This window comes from Pleurodeles waltl, chromosome 6 (genome assembly GCF_031143425.1).
Source record: "Pleurodeles waltl isolate 20211129_DDA chromosome 6, aPleWal1.hap1.20221129, whole genome shotgun sequence".
NCBI lineage: Eukaryota > Metazoa > Chordata > Amphibia > Caudata > Salamandridae > Pleurodeles > Pleurodeles waltl.
In genome coordinates, this window is record NC_090445.1 from 72,866,197 (window position 1) to 72,893,603 (window position 27,407).

General features: G+C 43.5%; 1 protein-coding gene across 1 annotated transcript in view; it reads left to right on the forward strand.

The window, feature by feature from the left end:
* The first annotated feature begins 282 nt into the window (after positions 1-282).
* LOC138299218 (E3 ubiquitin-protein ligase TRIM39-like) overlaps positions 283-27,407 on the forward strand; it is a 35,309-nt gene continuing 8,184 nt past the window's right edge. Inside the window, exons 1-6 of the mRNA XM_069237344.1 lie at positions 283-784; positions 14,216-14,311; positions 17,356-17,586; positions 22,265-22,287; positions 23,704-23,822; positions 25,966-26,028. Coding sequence (XP_069093445.1) covers positions 377-784; positions 14,216-14,311; positions 17,356-17,586; positions 22,265-22,287; positions 23,704-23,822; positions 25,966-26,028 — 940 coding nt within the window. The 5' untranslated portion in view covers positions 283-376. The remainder of the gene's footprint in view (positions 785-14,215; positions 14,312-17,355; positions 17,587-22,264; positions 22,288-23,703; positions 23,823-25,965; positions 26,029-27,407) is intronic.

Here is a 27,407-nt window from a genome sequence, read left to right on the forward strand (position 1 = left end):
GTGTTCGTTCGCTCGAAAATATATAGTACTGTGCCAAACGAAAACAAATACCAGTATTGCGGCTGCATATATTACAAAACGAGGAAATGTTAACAAGTCACCGCGTTTGGCTTTCCTTTTGTGTTAGGAGTTAACCTGTTTTGTTTATAGAAACACATTTCTCATGCTTTTGCTTTGTGCTGCAGCTGGTACAGAAGTTAGTAGGTTATGTTGTTGCAGTTCGACTTCCGGTTCCTGCCAGGCAGATGTGCCTGAGTTTGTTATACTTAATTGCAAGGGATATAGTGACAGGCCGTCTGCGTGGAGGGAGTGTCAGGAAGCTGGGATTTCCCCGGGACACAAACAGCAGAAACGAAACTAGTCTGTTTCATGCATCATGGCGGCGGCATCCCCGTCACGGAATCTGGAGGACGAGGCCACTTGTTCGATTTGTCTGGAATATTTTAAGGATCCGGTGATCATAGGCTGTGGACACATTTTCTGTCAGTCCTGCATCTCACGGTGCTGGCAGGGGTCCGATACAAACTTCGCCTGTCCCCAGTGTAGAGAAATCTCTCAAGAAAGAAAATTTCAGCCTATCAGGCAGTTGGGAAACTTGGTGGAAATGCTAAAACTTCACCTCCCTTCCCTGAAGTCACAGGAGAACGTGTGCGAGAAACACCAGCAGCGGCTGCAGCTCTTCTGTGAGGATGACCAAGAGCCCATCTGTGTGGTGTGTGACCGGTCCAGGGACCACCGGTCTCACACCGTCGTCCCTGTAGAGGAGGCTGCCCAGGAGTACAAGGTTTGTGTGAGATATTGCTGGGATCGCAGCTCTTATACCGAAAACTCAGCACTGCTTTACTGTTTATACCCAAGAGTACAAGGTATGTGAGGGACACTGCTGGGATCGCAGCTCCTTTACCGAAAACTCAGCACTGCTTGACTGTTCATACCCAAGAGTACAAGGTACGTGTGAGGCAGTGCTGGGACCGCAGTTCTTTTGCTGCAAACTCTGTACTGCATGACCATGACTGACTGCCTCAAGGTACAATGTATTAGTGAGATAGAGCTGGGATCGCAGTTCGTGTAGTATAAACTCTGTACTGCTTGACTGTCTGTGACCAGGAGTACACGCCCTATGTCAGGCAGTGCTGGGACCTTAGTTCTTTTACTGTGTTCCGATAGAATGACCGTGCCCAAGAACACAAGGTGTATGTGAGAAACAATTGGGATTCTGCCTGCACTCACGAGCCTGATGCTGTGTGCCCCCTGGAGCACGATGAACTGAGCGCAGACTTCACTTGTCAGACAGGGTGTTGTTGCGCCCTTGAACGTGGTGTCCAAGACAACAAGGTGCGTTTGCGACAGACTTGGGTTCTGACTGATAATAGCGTATCTGTGTACTGAGTGAGGTCAAAGCTGATAGTGCACGAGTCCAAAAGAAGGATGCTTATAAGTTCCCAATAGCAGATGAAGGAAGAAAATACCTAATAAAGAAACCAATGATAAACAGAAAAACGTGTAGAAAGAGTGAATAATCTGATCGATGTGGTAGAAGCGAGCAGAGGATGAGAGACCGAGCATGACAATAGGTCCATGTTTCAGAAGGAACCATACGTGATGATTCAGTGATGAAACCTCTTGGTGTCAGACCGGGAGGTGTTAGGCCTCGCACCGAGCCCTGAGCAACGGGGAGAAATCTCACTTACCCCCTGCAGTACTCCGTGAACGGGTGCAGTCAGCAAAGGAGCACTGGGCTCTTTACGTTAGAAGTGGCATCAAAAACGTGGATTTCAGAAGGAGGTTTAGTAAAGTTGAGCATCATAGCTTGGATCGGGTGAATAAAATGATAAGAAAGACGAAATAGCCTAGTGATAGTCGAAAAAAACATAAAAAGGTCTGGGCATCTTCACAAATTGCTGCAGCCTGAATAGAAAACCCCAAGTCACTGAGGGATCAGAGGAGCCCAAATCCCATTTAACTGTCTGAGTGTTTTGGGACCTGGACGTGAGGCAAAAGCCCACTTCTTTTTACTGAAATGAATACTCTTTGCAGCACCAACATCAGTGTTAATATATTGCATACATTTCAGAACAAACCGGGTTTGCTTCCAGAAAGCAGCATCAACAGTTGTAAAATGGTGCGTCCTTACATTATTAAATGTGGTACTAAAATACTTCAGCGCCATAAGCCACAACTTGGGCAGTTTATTTGATCAGGTCCTGTATGTTCGATTTATAAAAACAAATATTTAATTTTCGTATGCCCGGTTGGTTTCTAAAGTAGTAATCAATGATGTTTGTAATATACTCTGCCGAATGAAGCACTATTACAACAATGTGGAAATCCAACCAACACGGGCGAAGTCATTGGCCTGGAGTGGTGAGTGTAGAAAAGAGGCCTGGTCTGTTCAGACTCATCATCCCTTAATACAGCTACACTAGGCTTAAGAAGCAATTTATATCTCCAACTACTCCTCATAAACTACTTAAAAGCATGCCCTGGACCCTCTGTCTCAGCCCTTCCACTCGCATCAGAGCCCCAGCCAACTAGAACACGAGGAGTGTATAGTGGCATATGTTGACTAGGTTTAATTATTCGTCTGTTGTATGTTATTGACATGTTGGCAAACCCATATTGTTAAGTACCCATGTTATCCAATGACAACCTCATAGCGTACAGCAAGGCACTATGAGTAACCTGATGTGGTTTGTGATAGAGAAAACATGATAAAAACAGAAGCAAAAAAAAATTATTATTAAAATGCACAACATCGAGGCCAACTCAGTCTCATCAGTTAGTAACAGAACTAGGTGCCCCTGCACCAGGTGCCTGCCCCTCATGCTCCCAGGTTATATGTACACCCTATGTGATCAGCAGCAGCTCATGGTTGACTGCCGCATGTGTGCATGTTAGGTAGCGGTGCGCCATCCTTGGGACTCTCCTGCGCATGATGGCATCTCGGGGTGCAGCACAGTGGCGTAATTCAAGATGACTGGACCCCCCGCAGAATGTAGTGAGGGGCATCTGAGTCTTGCAGATCTCACAAATGTTCACTGGCCTTTGGCTGAATGGGGTCCCCTGGAGTCGGAGGCCACTTGAAGGTTTCGGGGACACCCTGCGTCATGCCTCTGGTGCAGGAGTGCACAATGCCAGTGGCTGAAATGGGCTAACCCATTGCCAGATGATGCGTGCTGGGGTGCGTGGAATGAAAATGTGAATGACACAGCAACAGATTAATGGGTGGTATCTGGCTAAAAACCACTCTTACCTTTTGAATGTTTTTTTCTAATTATATTTTTGTCAATCTTCATTAGAAAGGGGTTCAGAGGCCTGCAAAGACATAGAGAGGTGTATAGATAGACAGCTAGTGCTGCACAGATAGCTTGCTAGACAGATTTGCAACAAAAGATATGTAAGTTTGCATTTATAGAGAAGGTTGCATAAATAGAGATGGATAGTTGGAGGGACAGATAGATTCAAAGACAGATACATAGAGTTGCAAAGATAGATGGACAGAAAGGTGGAAAGACAGAGTCGCAAAGATAGAAGAATAGATAGATTAGCAACAATAGATAGATAGTTGCAAATATAGAGTTGCCAGGATAGACAGGCAGATACAGTTGAAAAAATAGGTAGATAGGGAAGGTTGCATACATAGAGATAGAGAGCATTGCATGGAAGGACCGATACATAGAGTTGCACAGATGGATAGATAGAATTTGCAAGATAGATAGACAAATAGATACAGTTGCAAAGATATAGATAGGAAAGGTTTCATACACAGAGACAATTGCAGAGATTGAGAGGGTTGCTTAGAGGGATGGACGGGCAGCCAGATAGACAGACAGACAGGTCGGTAAGTAGACAGACTGGCAGATAAGTAGGTAGATAGATTCATAGGTAGACAGACAGACTGGTAGATAGGTAGATAGATAAGTAGACCGGCAGACTGGTAAGTATATAAACTGTTTGATAGGTAGACAAACAGAAAGATAGGCAGTGCTACAAAGATAAATAGTTCGGAAACTGCAATAAAAAGCACAGCTTCAATTAGTAATATAATAGGTAAATGTCTAAGTAAGCATAACATGCAGTAGCACTGAAAGCATACTATCATGCCATACATTCAGGACATACAGACTAAATTGGTTTACAAATATAACTCTAGTCCTCAAATAAAATACATACTAGTATGACCTATACAAGCACAGTAATAAATGTGCTTGATTGACTGCATGTGAAACAAGCATTTGCAATGCAGCATGTCTGGCATTTGCTTGAAATGTGCTTGATTGACTGCATGTGAAACAAGCATTTGCAATGCAGTATGTCTCGCATTTGCTTGAGTTAGAGCTATTGGCATTGTAAATTCATAACTGAACTTTTCTTGCCAAATAAATTGGTCAACCCAGCCTCATAATTTGGTCTTCACCTTCCACATAATTCTAGTGGCCCTTCATATAACTAAAGAACTTCCATTTACATTCTTCCTCTATCTGCTGCCAGAAAAGAACATCTTGCCATTTAGCATCCTAATTTAAATCTGCCATGCTAATTCCAATAGAATACCACTTTCACCACCCCACCATCAGAGTTGCTGGCTGGCTAACACAATTCCCAAATAAGACACAAGGCAGCCACAGGGGAGTAACGAGAGAAATAAACTAGAAGGGTCACCCAAATATTTTTAGAGTATTCAAACAGTCATAGTGTAATAAAAATATTAAGTTGGCCTGCAATAAGGAGAGATTATTAAAACATATACCATTATCATGTAAACCCAATAAAAACCTTTATCAGAAAGAAACTTTTGGCATTAGACTGGTATGCTCAGAATGGCCCCTAGTGTCACCGCAATGAAAATAGCATTTTTAAGAAACATGGTCATAGCTAGTCTCTAGATGGCATAACCACATGAAAACAGAATAGCAGAAAGAGCTCCTATAGGATATAGTGCATAACATATTTTCAGGGCTACGGGACTTACTGCAATACTAAGCCCCTTAAAACCCAAACTACTCCCAGGTACAAAACAAAAGTTCAAGCCATAAAAGAACTTAAAAAGGAACAGAATAGTGGGAGGGGTTATTATTTTGGGGTACCCATTAACCTAGTGTGGGGACCCATGGATGACCAAAACAGAAAGACTGTGTCGTGCTGAACATTTTAATGGTGGTCCTATTGTCCTAGGACCACCACAGGCTGATTATGGGCACGAATGTTGTGAAAAAGAATGCTTGCAAAGCATTATGGGTCGAGTTTTCCTGAGTGCAGTGAATATTGTAGTATCAGCTCTCCCGCTGTGCTGGGAGAGCCACTTTGCAGATTTCTGTGTTTTTTAGTAAAGCATTTATTAATTGTAAATGTTTTTAGGAAAGACATGGAGTATGAAGGGGAGAGCCAAAAGAAATGACTCTGACTAGGTAACAGTGTGAACAATGTGATCAGCGCTTCAATATCACCGATGGAGTTCGTGCTGCTGGCCCTGTGAGCACTGTGAGGGCCATGGCTTCCATGGAGCATGAAGGGGAGAGACAAAAGGCAAAAGTAGTTCGCCCACACTGAAGTATATTGGCAATCGTGCAATTATCGATGTAACAGGGTCAGTCTGCAAGGCGTTAACAAAGCCACCTCAAAGCGGGACAAACATAAAGGTTTTACCAATGATATCTCGGGATTTTGGAAAGGCAAGCCCACGAATGAGTGAAAGTGATGGATGTGGTAAAAAGCCCACAGATAGATAACACCAGGTCGGGACGAGCTTGCCCTTGACCTAAAAATGAAGAGCAGAACTTGTGAGCAGCGGACAAGAGGGTGGGGTGCAAGCATAAAGAGTAGGGGATGGGAATGTGAGGGTAATAAGCAGACAGCGAAAGAACAAGAAAATACATGCACAGGGTGTTGAGAGAAATAATGAGCCCTCCCTATGTCACCCCTGGAAGGATACAACTCCACTTGGAAATAATGTAAAGCAACAATGCTCGAGGATCGGGGTAAACACAGGAATAGGAAGGCAGACCATCAAATAAGGAAGAGAATTTAGAGACAAGAAAGCTATCCAGTCATGAGCAAGGCCCTAACCCAAAGTCTGTGCTATACATTGCACTGCACATACTAGGGCTCCAACAACACACAGCTAAATCTATCATTAAGTAAAACCTTAAAATAAATGGTCTGTCTTCGATCGTTGAGGCTGAGCTGTAAGTAGTCTGTCGATGACCTTGGTAGAGGGTCTGATAAAATGTCTGTAGCATTCAGAGTTGGGTTGTAGGTGGTCTGGTCAGATATGGGATTGTTTCATGATCAGCAGTTCTAAAAGTTTGTTTATGATGAACTGGTAAACTTAAAGAACCTTGCATCCATTTGTTCAGGAAGCAAAGCATGTGACACACTACATCAATCACAACACAGCATGTAGCTCAGGGTTCACTAACCTGTCTCATTTTCCTGCAGCAGAGACCAGGATATGTCTCTGGATTCATCCCTTGTAAAATATTTTTAGAAATTTTGCAATATGAAGGTGGAATTTATAAACTCAGATTTAGGTATTCGGAACTGCCCAGGGCCTAAACGGTGTCGGCATTCACTGTGTTAAAATTGTCATGCAAGTAGAAAGAATCATAAAAAAACGACCTTGCCACAACAATAAAAACATTATTCCGGTGCTATGGAGGCCTAAGACGAGAGAAAATATTGTGGTTGTGCTGAGATTTTTAAGCTTGTGGCTGCCTAATAGCATCAGCAACTCCCGGCCTATGTGCAGTGTGGTCGTGGGGCTGTGGATTTTGAACGAGGCACAAAAGTACACCTTCATGTGATGTGTGGTATTGAGTGCACATTTACTATTGGTGCTATGTGATGGTGAAGTTTTTAGAGAAGAGAAAAAAAGACACACAGGTGAAGAGTTACATCACCATATCTTTCAACATCTCACCACCCTGCAGAAAAATCACTGCCATTATATTATTGCCTAAGTGTCAATGCAGTGCCATCTGCCTGATGAGTGATGATGCATCGCTTTACCCCCAAGAAGCTGCCCTTGCAAACGAGCGCTCCTCTGTAAAGCTTTATTACTTTTAGGTGTCTGCCACAAGCATGCCTACCTTCGAACATTACACAGAGATTAACTGCTCGCTTGTCCCCAAAATGGCCACCTCAGGTGGCCATGTTGGGGACAATCATAGATGAATGCCAATAAAACATGGAGTGCGAAGGGTAGGCATTTTGTACGTCATTTTCATGCAATGGACAGCGTAAGGTCCGGCCACCAGAGTGTTTTCCCTTCCTTTAGATAAACATCAGCCTTCAGCAACAACTGGAGCCTGACAGAGCACGTACTATGTGTCTAGACTGCTTCATACCTGGGCAGTTTCTTAAAAAATAATAATTTAGAGGAAGTAGTATCCTGCAAGATGTTCACACCGTTAAAATGTGATTCCTTGCCTTATAATAAGCACAATTTCAAATCTGTACCGCTTTCTCAGTCTGGTAAAAGGACCTTGAAAGGAAAGGTGTCATGCTCGAATTATTAAGTACATTCACGTTTTTTTGCATTGTAAAAAAGAAAAATATTTCACTCCTTGTCAGTCTAGAAACATTAACACACATAATTTCACATGCAAGAACGCAATTATGCCAACACACACAAACACACCACTACTGTTCTGTGGATATGAGGGAACCTTGCATTACTGCTGCAGTTGTATCGTGTGTGTGTGTGCTTGTACGTTTGTGTGTAGGGAGTGTGCCTGAGCTGCAGCTGTCAGTGCAAGGGGGGGCGTTGACAATGGTGCTTCTGCCAGACGCCCATTACCTGATCTTTGTGGCAAGGAAGCTTCATCTGCGGCTAAATGCACTGCAAAATTTACATAACATGTGTTTTTGTTGAGCACACTTCTAGCTCAATAAATCTAAGCAATACGGACACACTTGTCTTCTGTTATGGAAACTTGGTAAAAATTGACCAATGGGCTTTGGTGATGGCAGTTCTTAATTTGAGCCGGTGGTTGCCGGTGGGGTGCACCAGCACTTATTTTTGAGGGCCAGCACTTACTGTTCTGCATCAGAAAATTACTGCGACCAAAAGACACTTATGGGAAAGACGGATCAAAGAAAGATGGAAAAGCACCACAAAGGGAGAAAGCTGCACGAGTCAGATGAAGGGGCAGGGAGTAGAGTGGAGTAGGGGGAGTGATGGGACTGGGGTGGGCTTGATTAAGGAGGCCCGAGATGGCTTAGGATTATGCTGCCTCAGTATTCCGTGCTCGCACTTTTAAATGCAGCAGCCGTGTGTTTCAAAGGAGAGCTTTGGGCACTGGCACATTTTTAATTACAAATTAACTAGTGGGTGTTGGTGAGATGGCGGCGGATGCAGACTGCATGCAGACCACCCATTCCCGAGAGTGTAGAGAAGGCTTAGTATAAGCAGATCATTGGAAGGCTCGGAGATACAGGGCAGGACCCCTTCCGGACCCATATGGTCACACATCGCTGCTCTCCATCACGTGACACCTCAAGCATTGGGCGAATGCCCTCCTCCACTTAGTCCCTATTTTAAAGAACTTGGGGCCAGATGTATCAAAGAGTTTTTCCCATTCTGTGTCTATGGGAAAATGCGTTGGTACATATGGCCCTTGGGTTCCTCTTTTATGTCTGCCATCCTCTATCCGACTTCTCTAAAAGTTGAAATAGGAAGCAAATAATCTAATTGACACTTGATAATAATTAAATGTTAATAACAATCATCTCTCAGTCGCAGCTCCTTAACCTGCCTTGTCTTATAAGTTTACAACAATCCAACAACCAGCTTCGCCCGACAGCTCCTCCAAGACATGCAGCAGCATGGCGTACCTTTATTCTAAAACATAAATAATTTAAAACAAGCAAAAACAAAAGAAAACATGAGTCAAAACTGAGAAAAGATGGCTTGGCAAAATAAAAAAGTTAGCGTTAAAAAAAATAAAACTTAGCAATTTTGTTTGTCCTGCTGGGCACGTTTTTGCCAGTCACAAGCCTTCTGTTTGGGGGGCACTAGAAGTTAAAAACAACAAACATTACCTCAGTCACGTTGGGAGCAGTGTACAGGTACTAATTGAGTTGAAATTAATTAGTACATGATCTCTGCTCCACACAGGGAAACGGAAGTGAAGCCAGACATGTCTTGACAACAACAAATGCTGAGCGACAGGTGGGCTCCAAGCCCTTTACTGAACACAACAGCATCTTGCGTGTGAGACGCATGCGCTAGTGCATGCACTCGCAACTCGACCATAAAAAAAGGGTAACTTTATAATGAACAGTTTCAAATAGACACAATTTGGTATACTGCGAAATAGCAGCAGTTGGATAAACAGAGACTGTTCCAAAAGGAATTTACAACAGCATCAGCAGGAGACAGTAATTGATAAAGCTGGGTTGTCTCTGCTCCTTACATCTGGTAGAAAGTGTCCTGCTATCACATCAGGCTCTAAACACAGAGATAACACTAAAGTAATAATAAAGTAAAAAAGAAAAGCATTGGCACTGAGAGGAAATATCTTAGTTGTAGATGTTCTCCTTGTGACATGACAAAATGCAGTACTGAAAGTGAAGTTAGACAGTGACTGAAATAGGCTGGCCCATTCCCCCATGCTATATGATTTAGTGGGTGGAAGCAAAATGTGAATGACCCAACAACAGACCAAAGGATGAAGACAGCTGGCTGAAAGCCCCTTTAGGTAAGAATAATATGCAAATACTTTTAGCAAAATCTAAAGGTCTTGGCTAATGCGAGTCCTAAAAAGAACAGCAGTAAGAGAACACCACAAACTCAACTTAAGTCACTGCCTTTCTCTATTCACCGTCCTGAACATAGTTGCCCCAACAAACACTCACCAGGAAACACTCAACATCATGTTGATCAACATTATTGCCAGATGCAAGAAGATGAGAAAGGCAGGCCTCTTTTTAGATTGAGCACACAACGCTTTGACCTATTGTAAGTGTTGTGGGCTTTTAACCACGCCCACCTCATGCCCATCACGTTCACTCGTTTGTGGGCTTGCCTTTCAAAAATCACTTGAGGTCATTGGTAAATGCTTTACATTTTTCCCGCCTTGGGGTGGTTTTGTTACCGGCTTGCAGACTGCCCCTGTTACCTGGAGTATTGCACAGTCACCCATGTACCTCAGCGTGGGCGAACTATTTTTTCTTTTGTCCCTCTCCTTCCTAATGCATGGCGGCCATGGCGCTCACAACGTGAACGGGCACAACAGCGTGAACTCGATCAGCGGAATTGAGGCGCTGATCACAGTGTTTACAGTTACCTAATCAGAGTCATTTCTTGTGGCTCTCCCCTTAAAACACTTGAAAGTGGTAAATTCTTTATATAAAACAGAAATCCTCAAAGCGAAAGCGGCTCTCCCGTCACAGCGAGAAAGCCAACGCTACAATATTCACTGCACTTTGGGAAACTCGACCCATAATGCATTATTTGACAAAACACTTTTGGCCAAAACTCAGCTTGTGGTGGTCCTAGGACAATGGGACCACCACAAAACCATTCAGCACAGCGTGCTCTTTCTGTCTACATCACCTCTGGGTTAGTGTGGACAACAAAATAATAACCCCTCCCATCATTCAGTGTCTTTTTAAGTGCTCTCATGGCTGTAACCTTTGTGTAACAGTTGAGAGTAGTTTGTTTTAAAGGCCTTGTTTGTAATGTTAGTGCTATACGCCTAATACCCTGGAAAATGTGTAATGCATTATATCCTCTATGGACTAAATATATGGCTACACTGCATTACTTTTCACCTGTTTTGTATGAGGGTATGCCCTTTAGGGGCTAACAGTATGGTTACATGACCATGTTTATTTTAAATGATATTTTGTTATGGTGTTTTGAGCACTACAGTCTAATGCCAAAAAGTTTATTTCTGATAAAGGTTTATATGATAATTTTATATGTTTTAATAATATCTCCTTATTACAGTTATGACCATGATCCAGGCCAACTTAACATCCGTATTACACTATGACTGTTTGAACGCTCTTGATATGTTTGGGTGACCCTTCTAGTTTATTTCTCCTCTGTGGCTGTCTTGTGTCTTTTTTGGGGAGATTCTGTTAACCAACCAGTAACTCTGATGGTGGGGGTGATAAAAGTGGTATTCTATTGAAAGTAGCATTGCAGATTTAAATTAGGATGCTGAATAGCAACATTTCCATTTTTTGCTGCAGATAGAAGAAGAAGGTAAATGGAAGTGATTTAGTTTTATGTAAATTCTTGACAGTCAGCATTTCTCTCCACATGACTGAGTATTGGCATTCATGAGGTTTTAACACATTTAAAGTGAAAGCAATCGTTGGGTGATTGCTTTTTCTACCATTAGACAGCACAGCAACCAATGTGTTCACTACTGGCATCAATTGTAGTACATAATAATTTCCCAGGAGTGTAAGTGAAAGCTTCCTCCTGTTCTCTTCCCCACGAAAAGTGCACATTTTTCTTCAGTAAATTATGCAAAGATTTCGAGTTAAGGACAACCTTTTCGGTGTATGTGGTGTAAAATTCACACACATCCATGAACGCCAATAATTGATAACAAATCGAAGGAACAAGAACATCCTCAATAGCTTTTCTTTCCTGAGAATTAGTCCCTTTTCCCTGACAGCCCCCAACACAGCAATCAGCAGCTGAGTGTGTTGAGCTTTGTCACTGCCCTAAATTAAAACAATGAATTGGAATGGCAACACCACATTAAGACCTTGCAATACCACCCTTATATGTTACTGGAACACAGCTGCAACTGATATAAGCGCAAATGGCATTCTACAGAATTGGAAAACACATCCCATTGTTAACAAATGCTGTTAAATGCTAAGATTCTTCTGCTAAAACAAACTGATGGTATGTGGAAAATAGGTCACCATCTCACCAGTTTTGGGATGGGAATATTCATCTATTTAAGTTGCTTATTTGAGACTCCTTAAGTCTGTGCGCATCCTCAACTTAGTGCTCTTTTCCCATGCATCTACAGTAGGGGACAACCACAAAGACAACTCAGGTTACTCAGTCACCCGTTCTAAACGTAGCTCGCACAACCACTCCTTCAGTGCACCCTTCACCCTCACTGGCATTCACCTTAATTTGTGGTTGACTGCTACACTCCCTTCTTGCACATGTTCAAAACTTTCTAATTCCTAACATACCACATTTCATTTCAATGGCAGAACAACTCTTAAAGAAAGCAACATGATTTTTTCACCTGCACCTAAAACAATTACCATTTCCCATAACGGGTCTTAATGTTCTGAATTTGCTTGCTGCTATCCTTTTTTTTAAGTTCAATTATGGTATAGATATAATAAACCAAGATAAAGCTTTTAATTTAGTTGGCTTGGCTACAAATAGAGCTAGGTACAGGTAGTTGAAGAGCTACCACTAGCTCTAGAGCCACTCATTGGACAAGCACAGGTTAAAAGACACAGGAGGCTGAAAGAGGCATGAGAGGGTGAAAGAGCTAGTGCAGATATTCAGAGAGGCAGAGAATGAAAAACAGAAACGTGAGGTTTAAAGAGACAGTGCTGATGGTGAAAGAGATAGGTAAGAGAGGGAAAGAGAAAGGGCAGGCAATGAAAGAGATGTCACAGGGTGAAAGACAGAGCACAAAGTGAAAAACGAGAGAAAGGGTGAAAGAAACAATACCGAGGTTGAAAAGGAGGCCAGCAAGGATAGGGAGGTATATAGGAGAGGATGAAAGAGAGACAGGGCAGAAAAAAGGTCCAGATGGCCCAGAAATTAACATGGCGGGGACCCATATCTAATGGGGGTGGCTGGAAACCAGTCAGATGCTTAATTATCCCTTTTCACACCTGACAAGGTTATTCATCTCCAAGTTAAATTTTCCCCGACTTGGTGGCAAGTTCATTCATTCTGAGCTGAAGCATCCAAACAGTTAGCCTTTACCAAAATCATTCATATAGGTGAGTACCCTCACGCCCCAGGGTCTTGGTTGTGACTACAAATGTCCAGGATCACCCTGAAGAATAGAATCTTCATAGAGACAGAGGCGGGTTCCTCAAGTCTATCCATGTTTTTCTTTTAGTTTAATAATATGTATCAAGAACTGGCAGGTACCAGTGCCCCGCTCCCCTTTATTTTCAGCACCTAAACAAAATCTCTCCTGATCTGTAATAATAGGTGCTTTTCATTGCCCTAATGTCCCTTCACTGCTTTAATGGTCTGTTTACTCAAATCCCTTTCCTTTTGGCCATATATACTCTGAATCACGAGCTGCCGGGCTGTAAATTGCATAAAGCAAAGATCTGCTCAGCGGTTCTTAAAAAAAGACTTTCAAGTGATGTGAGTTGCAGTGGTCTACGTGAGGTAAGGGTGGAGCAGATACTTGCTGGGACAGTCAGCTCTCTTTGGAAAATAGTGACACCAATGGTGGCCTGCATATATTACATTGGTATTACAACTGACTTCGATATGTGACATACATTTAATCTCTGCTAACATATTATGGTTCTCAATTTGTTGGTATAAGTTGACAACTCTTGGTGATCCTTGCGTTATTGAGCATTGATGGTATGTAACATGATACTAAAATGAATGTTTCAGGTGCCATTATGTAGCTTGTCTGCCTAGAATGAATAATAAAGCGATTTCAGTAAAAAGTGATGCGAGTTGCGGAAAACTCAAACTTTTAATCATAAAGTTGGAGATGCAGTGCATTCACTGAATGTGGCTTTATCTCTAATTCTTAGTACTTCAATAGTCCTGCTTAGAGCCCTCAAATGCTGAGACAGCCACAGTTTCACGTTCAACGTCAAGATGACCAGACTTTCCAGACATTGAAGGCCTTCACCCATATCCCTGTAGTAATGTCTTTGCTTCCCGTTGTGGATGTCAGTGGGATGGGAGGATGAATACATCAGATGTTTTGGTTCAGCCTTGTTTGTGTGGGAATAAAGCAATATGATGATGGGGAGTTTTCTTATGTTTCCAGCGAACATGTTATTTGTTGCAGGTCAGAGTGGGACACAACAATGTGTAGTTTATCCCCTGAAGATATGGAGTTCTCATCAGACTGAGAGAGATGCCAAATGGGAAGGGTTGCAGCCCTAACTGAGTAATGATGTTATCAATAGGAAATGTGGTTGGTTCCATCTCAGTCTCAAATTAGAGTAAAAGGTAAAACGGTACCCGCAAATCATTGATGCTGAATCATGTTTCTTTTATATCTAGAAAATGATGGAAGGTCGCTTATTTGACTTGCGAAGCAGCCTGGAAGATGTGGAGAGATTTGCAACAGATGAGGAGACAAAAAGAGCAGAGCTGGAAGTGAGTGATGTTGGCAGGGGGTGGCTCCCTGTGTTGTGGAAGCAGCCAGAAACGAAAGGGGTTAATCTGGAACTTTCCTGTTATTAATGACTGACAGAGGGGAAGATGGTGGAGGAGCAGTGCTTAATTTGTGCTTGTTGTTTCCGGTGCTGAGCACTGCCACTTATTTCTGAGGGCCGGCGCTTAGTTTTCTGTCTCAAGCATTTACTGCGAGTAAAAGACAAGTGGGAAAGGCAGAGGAAGAGAAAAACGAAAAGGCATCAGAAAGGGGAAAAGCAGGAAGCTGCAAGAGGGAGCTGAAGGGGCAGGGAGTGGCTATAAATGGACGGAAAAGGCCCGAAGTGGCTTCAGGATTACGCTGCCTCAGTATTATGTGCTCGCACTTTTAATTGCAGCAGCCGCGTGTTTAAGAGGAGAGCTTTGAGCACCGGCACCTTTTTATTTACAAATTAAGCACTGTGGATGAGTATTTATCCCAGATTATGACCTGCTGTAGGAAGATGGGGAGTTTAACCGTAAAGGATCACTGTAGCATTACAACGCACCAGGATGGGAAGGCGGTGGATGTCCTGCTTGCCTGGGGTGCGGTGACTCAAGCTTTGCTGGAACCTTCTGAGGGGAACCAACCGGAACTGGGAGACTGACTACGTTGGAATGGTTGAGTGGACTTTGGGTAGAGGGCATGTACACCTGAACACGCGTGAATACCCACATTGGAAATGTGCTGACAGCAGATCTTGTTTGCAGTGCAGACAATATCTCTTGATGTGTAATAAGATACCCCACTGGAAGCTAAGGGAGGAGGGGATAGGGCGGGGGTGTTTTATATAATGTTAATGCAAACAATGTTTGTTTCGTTTGTAGTTTATAATACTTGTATGTTTCTTTATTGGGGCCAATAACAGTACCTTCACGCTGTTATGCGGCAGCTGTTGTTGACTGATGGCGGACTGCCTTTTGAGCATGACTCTGCTCTACCGTCTTACTAGCCTACGATGCAGACACATGCCCAACCTCGCTGTCCAGGGATGTCATAATATTTATATTGCACTGTACTATGTAATATGATCGGAAACTCCAATAAAGAAATATATTAAAAAATCACTGAATCACCCTGGGACCTTGGAAGAGGCTGGATTCAAACTGATCTCTTAATTACCAATGAGTCTAATCTTAATTGGTTAGACAGAGACTCCAATGTTGAGGTCACATGAGCCAGAGAGAAAGGAGAGGCAGCTCTTCATAGAGATTTGTTTTGAAAAGCCATAAACCAATGGATTGACTAATCTACCCAGAACATTATAGAAATGAGAAGAGACACAGTTGCCTACATAATACTATAATTTCACTAAGAGGCGACAAGCCTTAAGCCTAGGCAAAGGCCATAGCTTATTCTATCCCAGCCAACTCGACCCAACCCACACTTCCAGGTCTTTACCCTGTGCTGAGCAGAGCCCAGGGTTCATGAACTAAAAGCCCACTGAACCCGTCTCAATGTAACACTTTCCCTTTCACAAGCATCACCTTCTACCTATGACAACAGACTCCCATCTTCTGTGCCATCCTGCCACCCTGTAGCAGAGAGAAGCCCTTCAAGTCAAACACCCTTGGTTTTCACCTAAAAACCTTAGTGGTACATGTCAACAACGACACATGGGCCCAAACTTTCAAGCGAGCAGATCACATGCCCCCCTTCTCGGTGACTACATGAAACTGCAGGATATCTAACTTTGAGGGATACCTGGACCACCCTCCTGACTTTAAATATCCACTATAATGCACAATAATGCTTCAAGCCAGCGAGGCAGGCCTTGGCTCATTGAACTACAAACGTAATCACTAAATAAAATTGCACAGACCGAGAACTATCTCCTTAGCAGCTAGACTTAAGATCTTAATATCATGAATAAACAAGTTGCACAGGTATTAATAGCATCATGTTTTATGCACTTAAAACGTTAATGGAAGGTGATCTCTTCAATACTTAAGCAGACTTGTCAGCCAGTGGTTCAGGCTGTAAACTACTGCAGTGCCCTATATCTGGGTCTCTCAACTAAAACTATGTCACACATAAACAAGTGCAGAATTGGCCCGCAACCTCATCAAAGGGAGGCATAAATATGGTTTAACTTCAGAAGCCAGGAAAGAACTTCACTGGCTATATCAGAATCAAAGAGTGATTGAAAATAGGCTGTCTAGCCCCCCATGCTTTCAATAGAAAAGGGCCAAAAAGTATATTAGATTATGAACTAAAAAGGATGCTGGGGTCTAGAGAGCTCCGGCTGCTTACAATTGCAAGATTCAAGCTGGAATCAAGGGAGGAAGATCCACTTTTGGCTTCCAAGTTGTGTAATGTACAGTAGAACATGAAATAGGGCATTGCTGTGATACCGATGTCAAAGGAGGAAGACTGAGCAGATGCCCACACTGTGGGGAGAAGAGCCTTTTCACAGTTTGCAAATATGAATATCATCAGACTACAGGCTAAGATCTGTAAAGAAGAAAAAACGAGGCAGCAGACCATTTGCACCTACACACCCAGCATCTGGAACAACATCCTCATATCCATCAGGACCTGTCCATAGTGCTCTAGTGTAGGAAAGAGTTGAAGACAAGCCTCTTTAAAGAACACTGCACCTCAATGGATTAATCATCTACAACTCTGCTACCTCGCCTGTCACTCGTTAATTTTATGCTGGACTTACACCAAGAACAGCACTCCGCTGCCTTGTGGCTACGTTTGCGCTCTAGAGATACCATATACATATGTTTCCTCGTTATCAGAGTATCAGCCCCAGTTGCAGTGGGTGCAGAAAGCTTAAAACACGGGTGGAGGGATTTCCTTTAACAGATAAATATATTTCAGTCTTATGATGTTAAGTCACCAGTAAAGTCGACAATTATCTCATTTGTGATGGCACATGGCACCTTGAGTAATGTAGTGCCATGAGCGAATTGAATACCTGACTGCTGACTTACTTATTATGTTCCAGAAATCTGTTGGCACCTTCATAAGCTTGACCTGATGTCCACATGTTTTTCAGGGTGAATTTCAGAGCCAGGCCGAGAAAGTCACAAGAACCTTTGAAGATCTGCAGCAGTTTCTAGAGCAAGAAAAGAAAACCCTCCTCGCCAAGCTGGAGAAGGAACAGACAGAGCACCTGCAAAAGATTTCTGTGAAAATTACTGACCTGGAGAAACAAAAAGCCTGCTTCAAGGACCTGATCGAAGACATAGAGGGGAAGTGTCATCAGGATGATGTGGAGTTACTGAAGGTGAGGGAATAATATGTTTTACAAATGTATTCATCTTGAAGAGCTGCATTTCTCTCCCAAGAGAATGTACAAAGATAAGAAAGGTTGCAATTGTAGTTAGTTATTTACATGCTTAATTCAAACAGTGTTTTATTTGTAAATGTTTTAGTCCCTCCCGGTAAATAAAATAGTAGTGAAATCTGCCACTTTCACAAAACACATTTTTAAAATCTTTTCCAATGAACACTTTTCTGTTAATACTTCTGATCTTTTACTAATGTGTGAGTGGAAAAAGTTGCCTTTGTCCTCTGCTTTCTTTTAGAACATTTTACATCCCTCTGGTGCCCAGCAGCCCTGTCAGCTGCGTCCAAGGGCCGGGACAGGTTATTATTCAGTCCTCATTGCCTTGCCCATTGAGTGGCGACTGCAGGGATTTATGCCAGTTCACAAAACAGTTCCTGGTGCAGCTGACAGGTTCCACTGTGCCCTGTTTGCAGCTGTGAACGGGGCTACGGCTGCTGTCACCTGTCCTGTACCCACTGGCACCTTTGCGCAAGATAGAGTTGAGGGTGCATCAAACACTCCCCACTCGCCACTGGGCAAGGTGGGGATGGTGAAGAACTGAGCAGGAAGATTTCGTGGCAGCAGGCTTTGCCAACACATGACTCCCTGGCCATTCGACAATGAGAAGGAAGAAAGTGTCCTGTTAAACCCTGCTCCAGTGGTAAGGTTGGGGTGTTTGTACACCTTCTGATCCTGGCCAAGCCGGTAGGAAGGGGCGAACAAATCAATTCCCGTCCTGCTGCATCTTCTTTCCTACTTATATTCACTATTTTACGTTACGTAGCTCCAAAACTCAGTTATAAGGATTGCAGACAATCAATTTCTATGTTTTTTTTTATTTGTAGTTGTTAGAAATTAGGTCTTTGGTTGACAGTCAGGTTACCCCCTGTTCAAGCAAGGACCCTCACTCTAGTCAGGGTAAAAGAGAATCACCCTCAGATAACCCCTGCTTTTACCCCCTTGGTAGCTTGGCAGAGCAGTAGGCTTAACTTCAGAGTGCTAGGTGTACAGTATTTGTACCAACACACACAGTAACTTAATGAAAACACTACAAAATGACACAACACCAGTTTAGAAAAATAGGAAATATTTATCTAAACAAAACAAGACCAAAACGACAAAATTCCGACATATACAAGTCAAGTTATGAATTTTTAAAGATTAAACTCAAAAATAGCACTTAGAAACAAAAATGCTTCGATGAGATGTTAACACGGCGTCGTGACAGAGTCGTTCCAAACAAGCCGACACCAGCGGCGCCGGACACGGAGTCGTGTAGACCACCAAGTACAGTACCTTTGGTGAAGAGTGAAAACAAGCCGATGCGCGAAGTCGGGGATTGCGGCGCCTGTGCGAAACGTTGAATCCGCACACTTTCAAGGGGCGTCGGTCATGAAGTGGTGCAGCGACTTCCACTGAGTCGCGGACTTCAGCGGGGCTGCAGCGGCGTCAGGCCTGTGAAGAGCATCGCGTTCCAGCAAAGGTCACGGCGTCGGCTGCAGGCGGCGTCACCGGATTCAGCAGCGGCGTCGGTCCGAAGTCGATTTTCTTGGATTTCCACCAGCTTTCCTTTCAAGGGCCCAGGGACTGGATAGGGCACCACTTGTCAGAGCAGGAGTCTCTCCAGAGACTCCAGGTGCTGGCAGAGAGAAGTCTTTGTTGTCCCTGAGACTTCAAACAACAGGAGGCAAGCTCTAAATCAAGCCCTTGGAGATTTCTTCACAAGATGGAAGGCACACAAAGTCCAGTCTTTGCCCTCTTACTCTGGCAGAAGCAGCAACTGCAGGATAGCTCCACAAAGAACAGTCACAGGCAGGGCAGCACTTCTCCTCAGCTCTTCAGCTCTTCTTCAGGCAGAGGTTCCTTCTTGTTTCCAGAAGTGTTCTAAAGTCTGTGGTTTTGGGTGCCCTTCTTATACCCAGTTTCTCCTTTGAAGTAGGCCTACTTCAAAGTAAAGTCTCTTTTGAATGTGAAATCCTGCCTTGCCCAGGCTAGGCCCCAGACACTCACCAGGGGGTTGGAGACTGCATTGTGTGAGTGACCACTCCTTCCCTTCGTCCTAGCACAGATGGCTCATCAGGATATGCTGGCTACACCCCAGCTCCCTTTGTGTCACTGTCTAGTGTGAGGTGCAACCAGCAACTGTCAAACTGACCCAGACAGGGAATCCACAAACAGGCAGAGTCACAGAAATGGTATAAGCAAGAAAATGCTCACTTTCTAAAAGCACAATCTTAAAATCAACTTTACTAAAAGATGTATTTTTAAACTGTGAGCTCAGAGATCCCAAACTCCACATGTCCATCCGCTCCCAAAGGGAATCTACACTTTAATCAGATTTAAAGGTAGCCCCCATGTTAACCTATGAGAGGGACATGCCTTGCAACAGTGAAAAACGAATTTAGCAATATTTCACTGTCAGGACATATAAAACACATTACTATATGTCCTACCTTAATCATACACTGCACCCTGCCCTTGGGGCTACCTAGGGCCTACCTTAGGGGTGTCTGACATATAAGAAAATGGAAGGTTTAGGCCTGGCAAGGGGGTACACTTGCCAAGTCGAATTTACAGGTAAAACTGCACACACAGACACTGCAATGGCAGGTCTGAGTCATGATTACAGAGCTACTTATGTGGGTGGCACAACCAGTGCTGCAGGCCCACTAGTAGCATTTGATTTACAGGCCCTGGCACCTCTAGTGCACTTTACTAGGGGCTTACTAGTAAACCAAATATGCCAATCATGGATAAACCAATCACATACACATTGTATAAAGGAGCACTTGCACTTTAGCACTGGTTAGCAGTGGTAAAGTGCCCAGAGTAACAAAAACAGCAAAATCAGAGTACAGCACACATCAACAACCTGGGGAACAGAGGCAAAAAGTTAAGGGAGACCACACCAAGGATGAAAAGTCTAACAGTAGTGAATATCAGAAACATTCAGCCAATCAGAGCTCTTCCTTTAGTTTTTTCAGATGTGTGCCTATGTTCATGAACATTAAACCAAACATGCACGGCCGGTGCTTAGGAAAAACCTAATCTTTTTTTTAATTTTAACTTCAAAACCACTGAATGAACATGCATCAATGCAGTGGAAGTGACCAAACGAAGCCGATCACTGTTGTCACTTTTGTTTCGAACCCCCTTCCACGTTTTACCTCTTGTCCAGTTTGCGTCGTGTTTGGCAGGATGAAAGCCCTAGTTATGAACTGATTTTACAAAGTTTGTTGTAAATTGGTCGGAGGGAGTGGGGGCATTGATTTTAAAGATGTCATTGCCAGATGTTTGCATAACAAGTCAAGTGAAAAACCAACATTATTTTTAAAAAAATGCCCTTAACAAAATTAATTTGAAGGAACATTAAGGTTGCATTTACCCTGTTAGAAACATATAGTAAATACTTCTCTGTAATCTGTTGAACATGGTAATGTTTCCAATCACACACGAGGGAAACACGGTGGCTGTCCACTGAAATATACTCGAAGGGATAAGAGCTGATACATGAAAGGGACAAGAGCAATGAGTCGGTCACAAACATGTCAGATATCCCATCCGCATTACTACAAAAGCATTATATCTTAATTCACTTATACTAAGACAGACCGTATATCTCTCATGTTTGTAATGGAATACCTGTCTCTAAATCAGGCCCCTAATAGCTCATGTCAGCACAACTTTTTGGTATTATGTTGAACCAAACATGAGAAATTATAAAGAATTAAGTGCTGGAGATAGGATTCACATGCCGCCCTCTTGCCTTACCTGTAAAGCCAATAAAATCAGTGCCCACTACCTACTTTAATTAATTCAAGATGGCTGCCAGAGGAAGTACTGCTCAGTGCTGGAAACAAAATACGCGACTGGATAGATTACTAAAGAAAAAGGAGCATTTGCAATCCAGTGGGTCTTGCATTTGCTCAAATTAGAGCTATTAGGATTGGAAACTCCTAATCGGACTTTTCTTGCCACATAAATTGAAAATGAAAAGTAAAACAGTTGACATAAGGGAGCCGATTCAAAGCGCCACGGCCACCATGAGCATCAGAGTGAAGGAGACACACAAAAGGAAAAATACGTTTGCTCGCAGTCAGCTGTTTCAGCAAATGTGCAATTAGCCACGTAAGAGGGTCGATGTCCAAGGGTGTAGCCAAACGTACCAAGGAGGGACAAACGTAAAGCATTTAAACAATAGCTATTTTGACAATTAGAGGTGTTTCTTAGGGTAACAGTTAGCAAAGCTCGTCAACGATGCCATGAATCATGGTTTCAAGTTGGTAATATACTTTTTTCTATATTTCAGTGCAGATCATAGATACTTTTGATCTCCAGACTGATCATTTCTGGGCAGTGTGGCACTTTCCACGTTTTAAAGTTAAAAAGGGACCAACATTTTATAGGTATATTGCATTGCACCGCTTCACATAAACCAAAGAAGGGGGAAGAGGGTTACAGCTTGTTGAGCTTCAATAAAGAATCATCTGACTCGCAGGCACAAAATAGACTTTACTTCCTGCCCTCTAATCTTGATTTAGAATATTATCAGTCTGGCATACCACACACACATGCAGACATTATATGGGATGAGCACTGACCTGTTCCCTTTGTCTCTTTCTCTCCCTCACTCTAGGATGTGCGGAACATCTTGAACAGGTATGATTCTTTTCTCAGGTAAGGTCTCATAGCACAGACCTTTCTCAGCTTTTTATGTTCTCAGCTTTTTATATTTTCCAGGTCAGTTGTAGTCAACTTTACTCTAAGATATCCTTTTCATGTGATCTTGTACTTTAGGTTAGATAATAATCTTACCGCCCCATGTTCACACAATCACCTCCTCCCACTTTTCTTCCTCATCCTGTCTCCTTGGATCTTAAATAATGTAAAACTGAATTTAGTGAAAATTCTGCTTGTAATGGGGAGAGTGTAGTTACTATCCAACGAGCTTAGACTTAGAAAAAACGAGTTTACCTGTCAGTAGACCGGTAGCAAGCACAAGGTCTGATCCTCAAAAATCTACAACTGGTGCAGATTTTATATTTTAGGAATTCACAAAGAATCCAACGAACCCTCCAAAATAACTACAAGACTTGCAGGCTTCTGCAAGTACGCACAAATGTAACATTTCTGCAGGCCCGATTTGAACAGATATAACATTTTGCATACATAAATGAACATCAAATGTTTATTAGCCCTATTTAACTTGGTTTTTCTTTTTTCACTCTGCCTTTCTCTTGTAAAGAATCTCATTCCCCATTTCCCTTTTTAAAATTATGTTTGTTCCATCCTCTTTCGCCCTCTGAGAGGACAGCAGCAGGTTTACCAGCATTTCATACATCCAAGATGTACTTAAATACCTACCACAGTATGAGTTTGGAGGACATTTGTATGATGTCCCACCTAAAAACATACACAATCCTATTCTTATCCCTGCTATATGACTGATCTGCAATATTGGTGGACGTTAAAACTTTGTGAGTGTGAATTAACAGATATAAAATTTCACTAGTTTTTAATATATGATTCAGGACTGGGATTTTACAGTCTTGAATTGATACTTTTGCACATCTAGGTTCAACCTGACTTCTACATAGGTGAAGACAAGCTTTGTGAAGGCTTGGGTCAGCGTACCGTGGCGACTACTGAATTCAGGGAGACTTTTGAGAGGGTGCATGATCATATTTATCAAGATCTCAGTGAGTTGCATCTCCTCTGCCATGGATTACATTTCAAAGTTTTGATTCCGCATTCCTGAGCTAGTTCTCTGTATTTTAGATATAATCTTTGACGGGCATGATGCTGATTTACTTCCTTCCTTGAATTTGAAAAAAGTGTGGTATTCTAACACAGTAGACAACGGAATTATCTGAAAATGTATCACAGATTCCAGAGACTTTCTTTCTTCCTATTAATATTCCACTGTGCTATTCATGCTCTGTGTTTCTTCGTCTTTTGTGTCGTCTAATAAGTGACAACCAGTCACAAGCATAAAAAAGTACCTACGTGTTCCTTGATTTACTATAACATATGCACACACGCACAGACTTAATAAATATTTTGGGTTATCCACAGGTCTGATAGTCTGAAGGTTCTATTGCTGAAGAATGACTCAGTGGACTCAACTGTGCAGAATCTGCAGAGCTTCATCAGCCAACATGCCTATATACAAGAGAAGATCAGAGAATTTAAAGGTAAATACCAAATAAACTATGAAACATTCCGACATGCACAATGATGGTTGGCCACTGGGCTTGAATGCTTCTGCAGTCAATTATTGCATCTTCATTTACTTTTCAAGACAAGTGGGCCATAGTCCCTTGTCCTACAATGGTGGGTGCAATAGATTTTTCTCTTTGGTCTGCAACTCTAAAATGGATGATGGGAGAATAAGCTTACTCACCAAATCAAAGTAGTTTATTTTTTTTAATTGGTTCTTGGACACTCAAACTATTGAGTCGATTTCCACCTAACCAAGCAAAGCACTTTCTTGAGGAAAGTTCTACTCAAATGCCAAGTGTGGTGTAATTCTGTTCAGCTTTTTTATGTAGTCGAGAACACAAATTCCTATGAGATTTAAAATGGAAAAAGTCACTTTGTTGATCCCCCACCCCTACCCTTAACCCATATTTCACAGATCTGCACAAAAGTTGTGGTGCCTGCCATGAATCTGAAATACCTGTTTAAAAGGTTTATGCACATTAGTCCACTATGCCAAAGTTATCAAAAATAAAAAAAAAAGCCTCTTCTGGGAAAATCTGACATAACTAAAGCTAGCAACAAATAAAGCTAGCCGCTGGCTATCACCAGTTTTGTTGTATATAATATATATTACATTGTGGGCTTTTATTGCACAAACTGCAATGGTATATAAACTCGTATTTCACTGGGAACTGTCAGATATGGACAATACTCCATGCTTCTCCTATGTAATATGAGTTTTATCATCACGAAAGCCCCAAAAACTACTATCCAGGCACTAGAGGTAAGTGTAAGATCAAAATATGCAGTAAAGTTATCTAAATAATACCACAAGAAAAGGCAAATTATGCAGTATGTTCTTTGGCAGTATTGTTTCAATCCATGTGAGCAAAGATTGGCATATTTTGTTGAAATCTGCAAATTTCCACTGTTTCCTTTGCGGCAAGGAGCTCCTGTTGCATTGCTAGTTGGCCAGGGCAGTGTTTTTTCACTCTCCCGGAGCAGTGTCTCTGCCTCTAGGACCTCTTGAAGTAAGGTCCTGACCCCTACCATTTCTGAGATGCATCTTCCTCTTATTACTGTTTTAAATGCACCCCATTCTGTCAGGGGGCAGTGTGGCTGTACCTGTGGTTTATTTTCTTCAAAATATTGAGTAATAGCCGTGCCTATTGCAGTGCGAAATACTGGATCTTCTAGGGTTTCCAGGCGCAATCGCCATGTCAATATGCTGGGGCGTTCCTCCCCCCATCTAAGGCAGAGTAATAGGGGATTGTGATCTGATATAGTATGAGACAGATATTCTGTTGTATATACCTGAGTGTGTACCTCCGGGGAACATAGTATAGCATCTAATTTTACATGCAGATCATATATGATGGAATGGTAAGAATAATCTCTATCCTTGGGATGACGCATTCTCCAAGAGTCTATCACCCCCCATTCTGTCTGCCAGCTTGAAAAGGTGGGAGCTACTCTCTCAGTCTGCCTACTTGGAAGAGGTGGGTATGATCTATCCAGTGTGGGGCCCGCTACACAACTGTAGTCTCATCCCAGTATTACCGGACCCATTAAATGGGGGGCCAAGATTCAGGATAGGTCTGCAAAGAACTGTATTTGATCCTCATTTGGGCCATATATGCCACCTAGCACTACATCCCGGCCATCTAATTGGCTGGTACTACCACGTATAGACCCTCCGGATCTATCACTTGGCCCGTGTGTTGAAACGGTACCCCCGCCCGGATCCAAATCAGTGCCTCTTGCACATATGCAGAGTATGTAGTGTAATATAGCTTGCCTCGCCATCTGCGCTGTAGTGCTAGCCCTTCTCTGGCTGTTAGGTGTGTTTCTTGTTGGAGTGCAATTTGCACCCCTCTATGCTGTAGATAAGAGTGGCCTGTAGGCGATGGGTGTGGTGTAGCGGTGATAGAGGACACAAACACTGAGGTTAACTACCCTTTTCAGGGGTTTACGTGCTTTTTATTGTTCTTGGCGGCAGTAAGGGGAAAATAAACTAGAATAGTCTGTTAGTAACTCATGGTTCTGAGTTTCCTTTTCCTTTTCTTCTCTTCCCGCTCTGGTCTCTATCCGTCTCAGATGGGGTTGTTTATTTCTTCCCTTTCTTTTCCTTTCCAGATGGCGTGTTCCTTTATCCTGGCGGCAGGTTTCCTCGGAAGAACACAAACAAGGTGGCAGCCGGTAAGTGGGGAGGGTAAACACTTGTTTGTTTCTGTATATAGGGGTATGTGAGAGGAGGTGAAATACGAAAGGGGGGGGGGTGTGATGGAGGGGTTACTCTATTCTTTTAGTGGGGAGGTGAGTGGGTTTCTTTTTCCTAGTGTCAACACAGTATACGTGAATATTATGGTGCTCAGGGAACTTATCCCACCTCAGACGCTCCCCTTTTAGAAATAGTCACCCTGTCTCCCTTCCTCCCCTTTCCACCCCTTTCCAATCCTCCCCTCGCTTCCTACCCTTCCCCTTCCCTGGGTTCTGCTGCGGCCCTTTACTAGAGCACGTACCTTGTCCAGCCACGACCCTCCTGGGCCGTGGCAGGCTGTCGCGTCCTTCGTCTCCTCTCGGGGTGGCTCTTCAGTCTTTTCTTCCCTCTCCCTTCCTTGGTGTCCCGGGTTAGCGCTTCTCTCCGTCTCTCCTTCTCGGTCCGGTTTGGCGCTTCTCCCCGTTTCTTCTGCGTGGTCTGGCTTGGCGTCTCTCTCCTTCTCGCGTTGGCGTATGGTCTCTCCCTCTGCCTCCGTATCGCGTCCCGAGGAGAAGTCCTGTCCCGTCCCGCTGCGTCCTTCTTCAATGTCGGCAACCCGGAACTCCGGGGCCGACTTCCGTCTCCTCCCCCACGCGTCTCCATGACGACGGGGTTGGAGACCTGGCGAGGCGTTCGAGGAGCGCCAGGATATGGACTCTTGCGGCGCCCTCCTACATGGCCTTTATACCGCTTAGCCATCGTATGCAATCCCTTTAATATTCCATGTAATCATCTTATTTTTTTGTGGTGCCTGCCATGTGTAATCTTGTCTTTCCCTATCTCTGTCTGTCTAAATTGTACCCCGTACCCTTCAGGGAGCTTGCGGCTCTCCAATAGTATTCTTGTGGCGATGTGACTCAGGGCACCCCATTCCCTAAAACTGTCTAACGTAGAACTAACCCCAGAACTCCCCATCCCCAGGACAAGTTGTCCCTCTCCTCATCCAAACTACAACACTTAGGTGGTCATTCCAACCCTGGCGGTCCATGACCGCCGGGTTGGAGGACCGCGGGAGCACCGCCGACAGGCCGGCGGTGCTCCCAAGGGCTGCGCCGCTGAGGGGATTCCGACCCCCCCTACCGCCATCCAGTTCCCGGCGGTCCGCCCTGCCGGGAACCGGATGGCGGTAGGGGGGGTCGCAGGGCCCCTGGGGGCCCCTGCAGTGCCCATGCCACTGGCATGGGCACTGCAGGGGCCCCCGTAAGAGGGCCCCTAAATGTATTTCACTGTCTGCTGCGCAGACAGTGAAATACGCGACGGGTGCAACTGCACCCGTCGCACAGCTTCCACTCCGCCGGCTCGATTCCGAGCCGGCTTC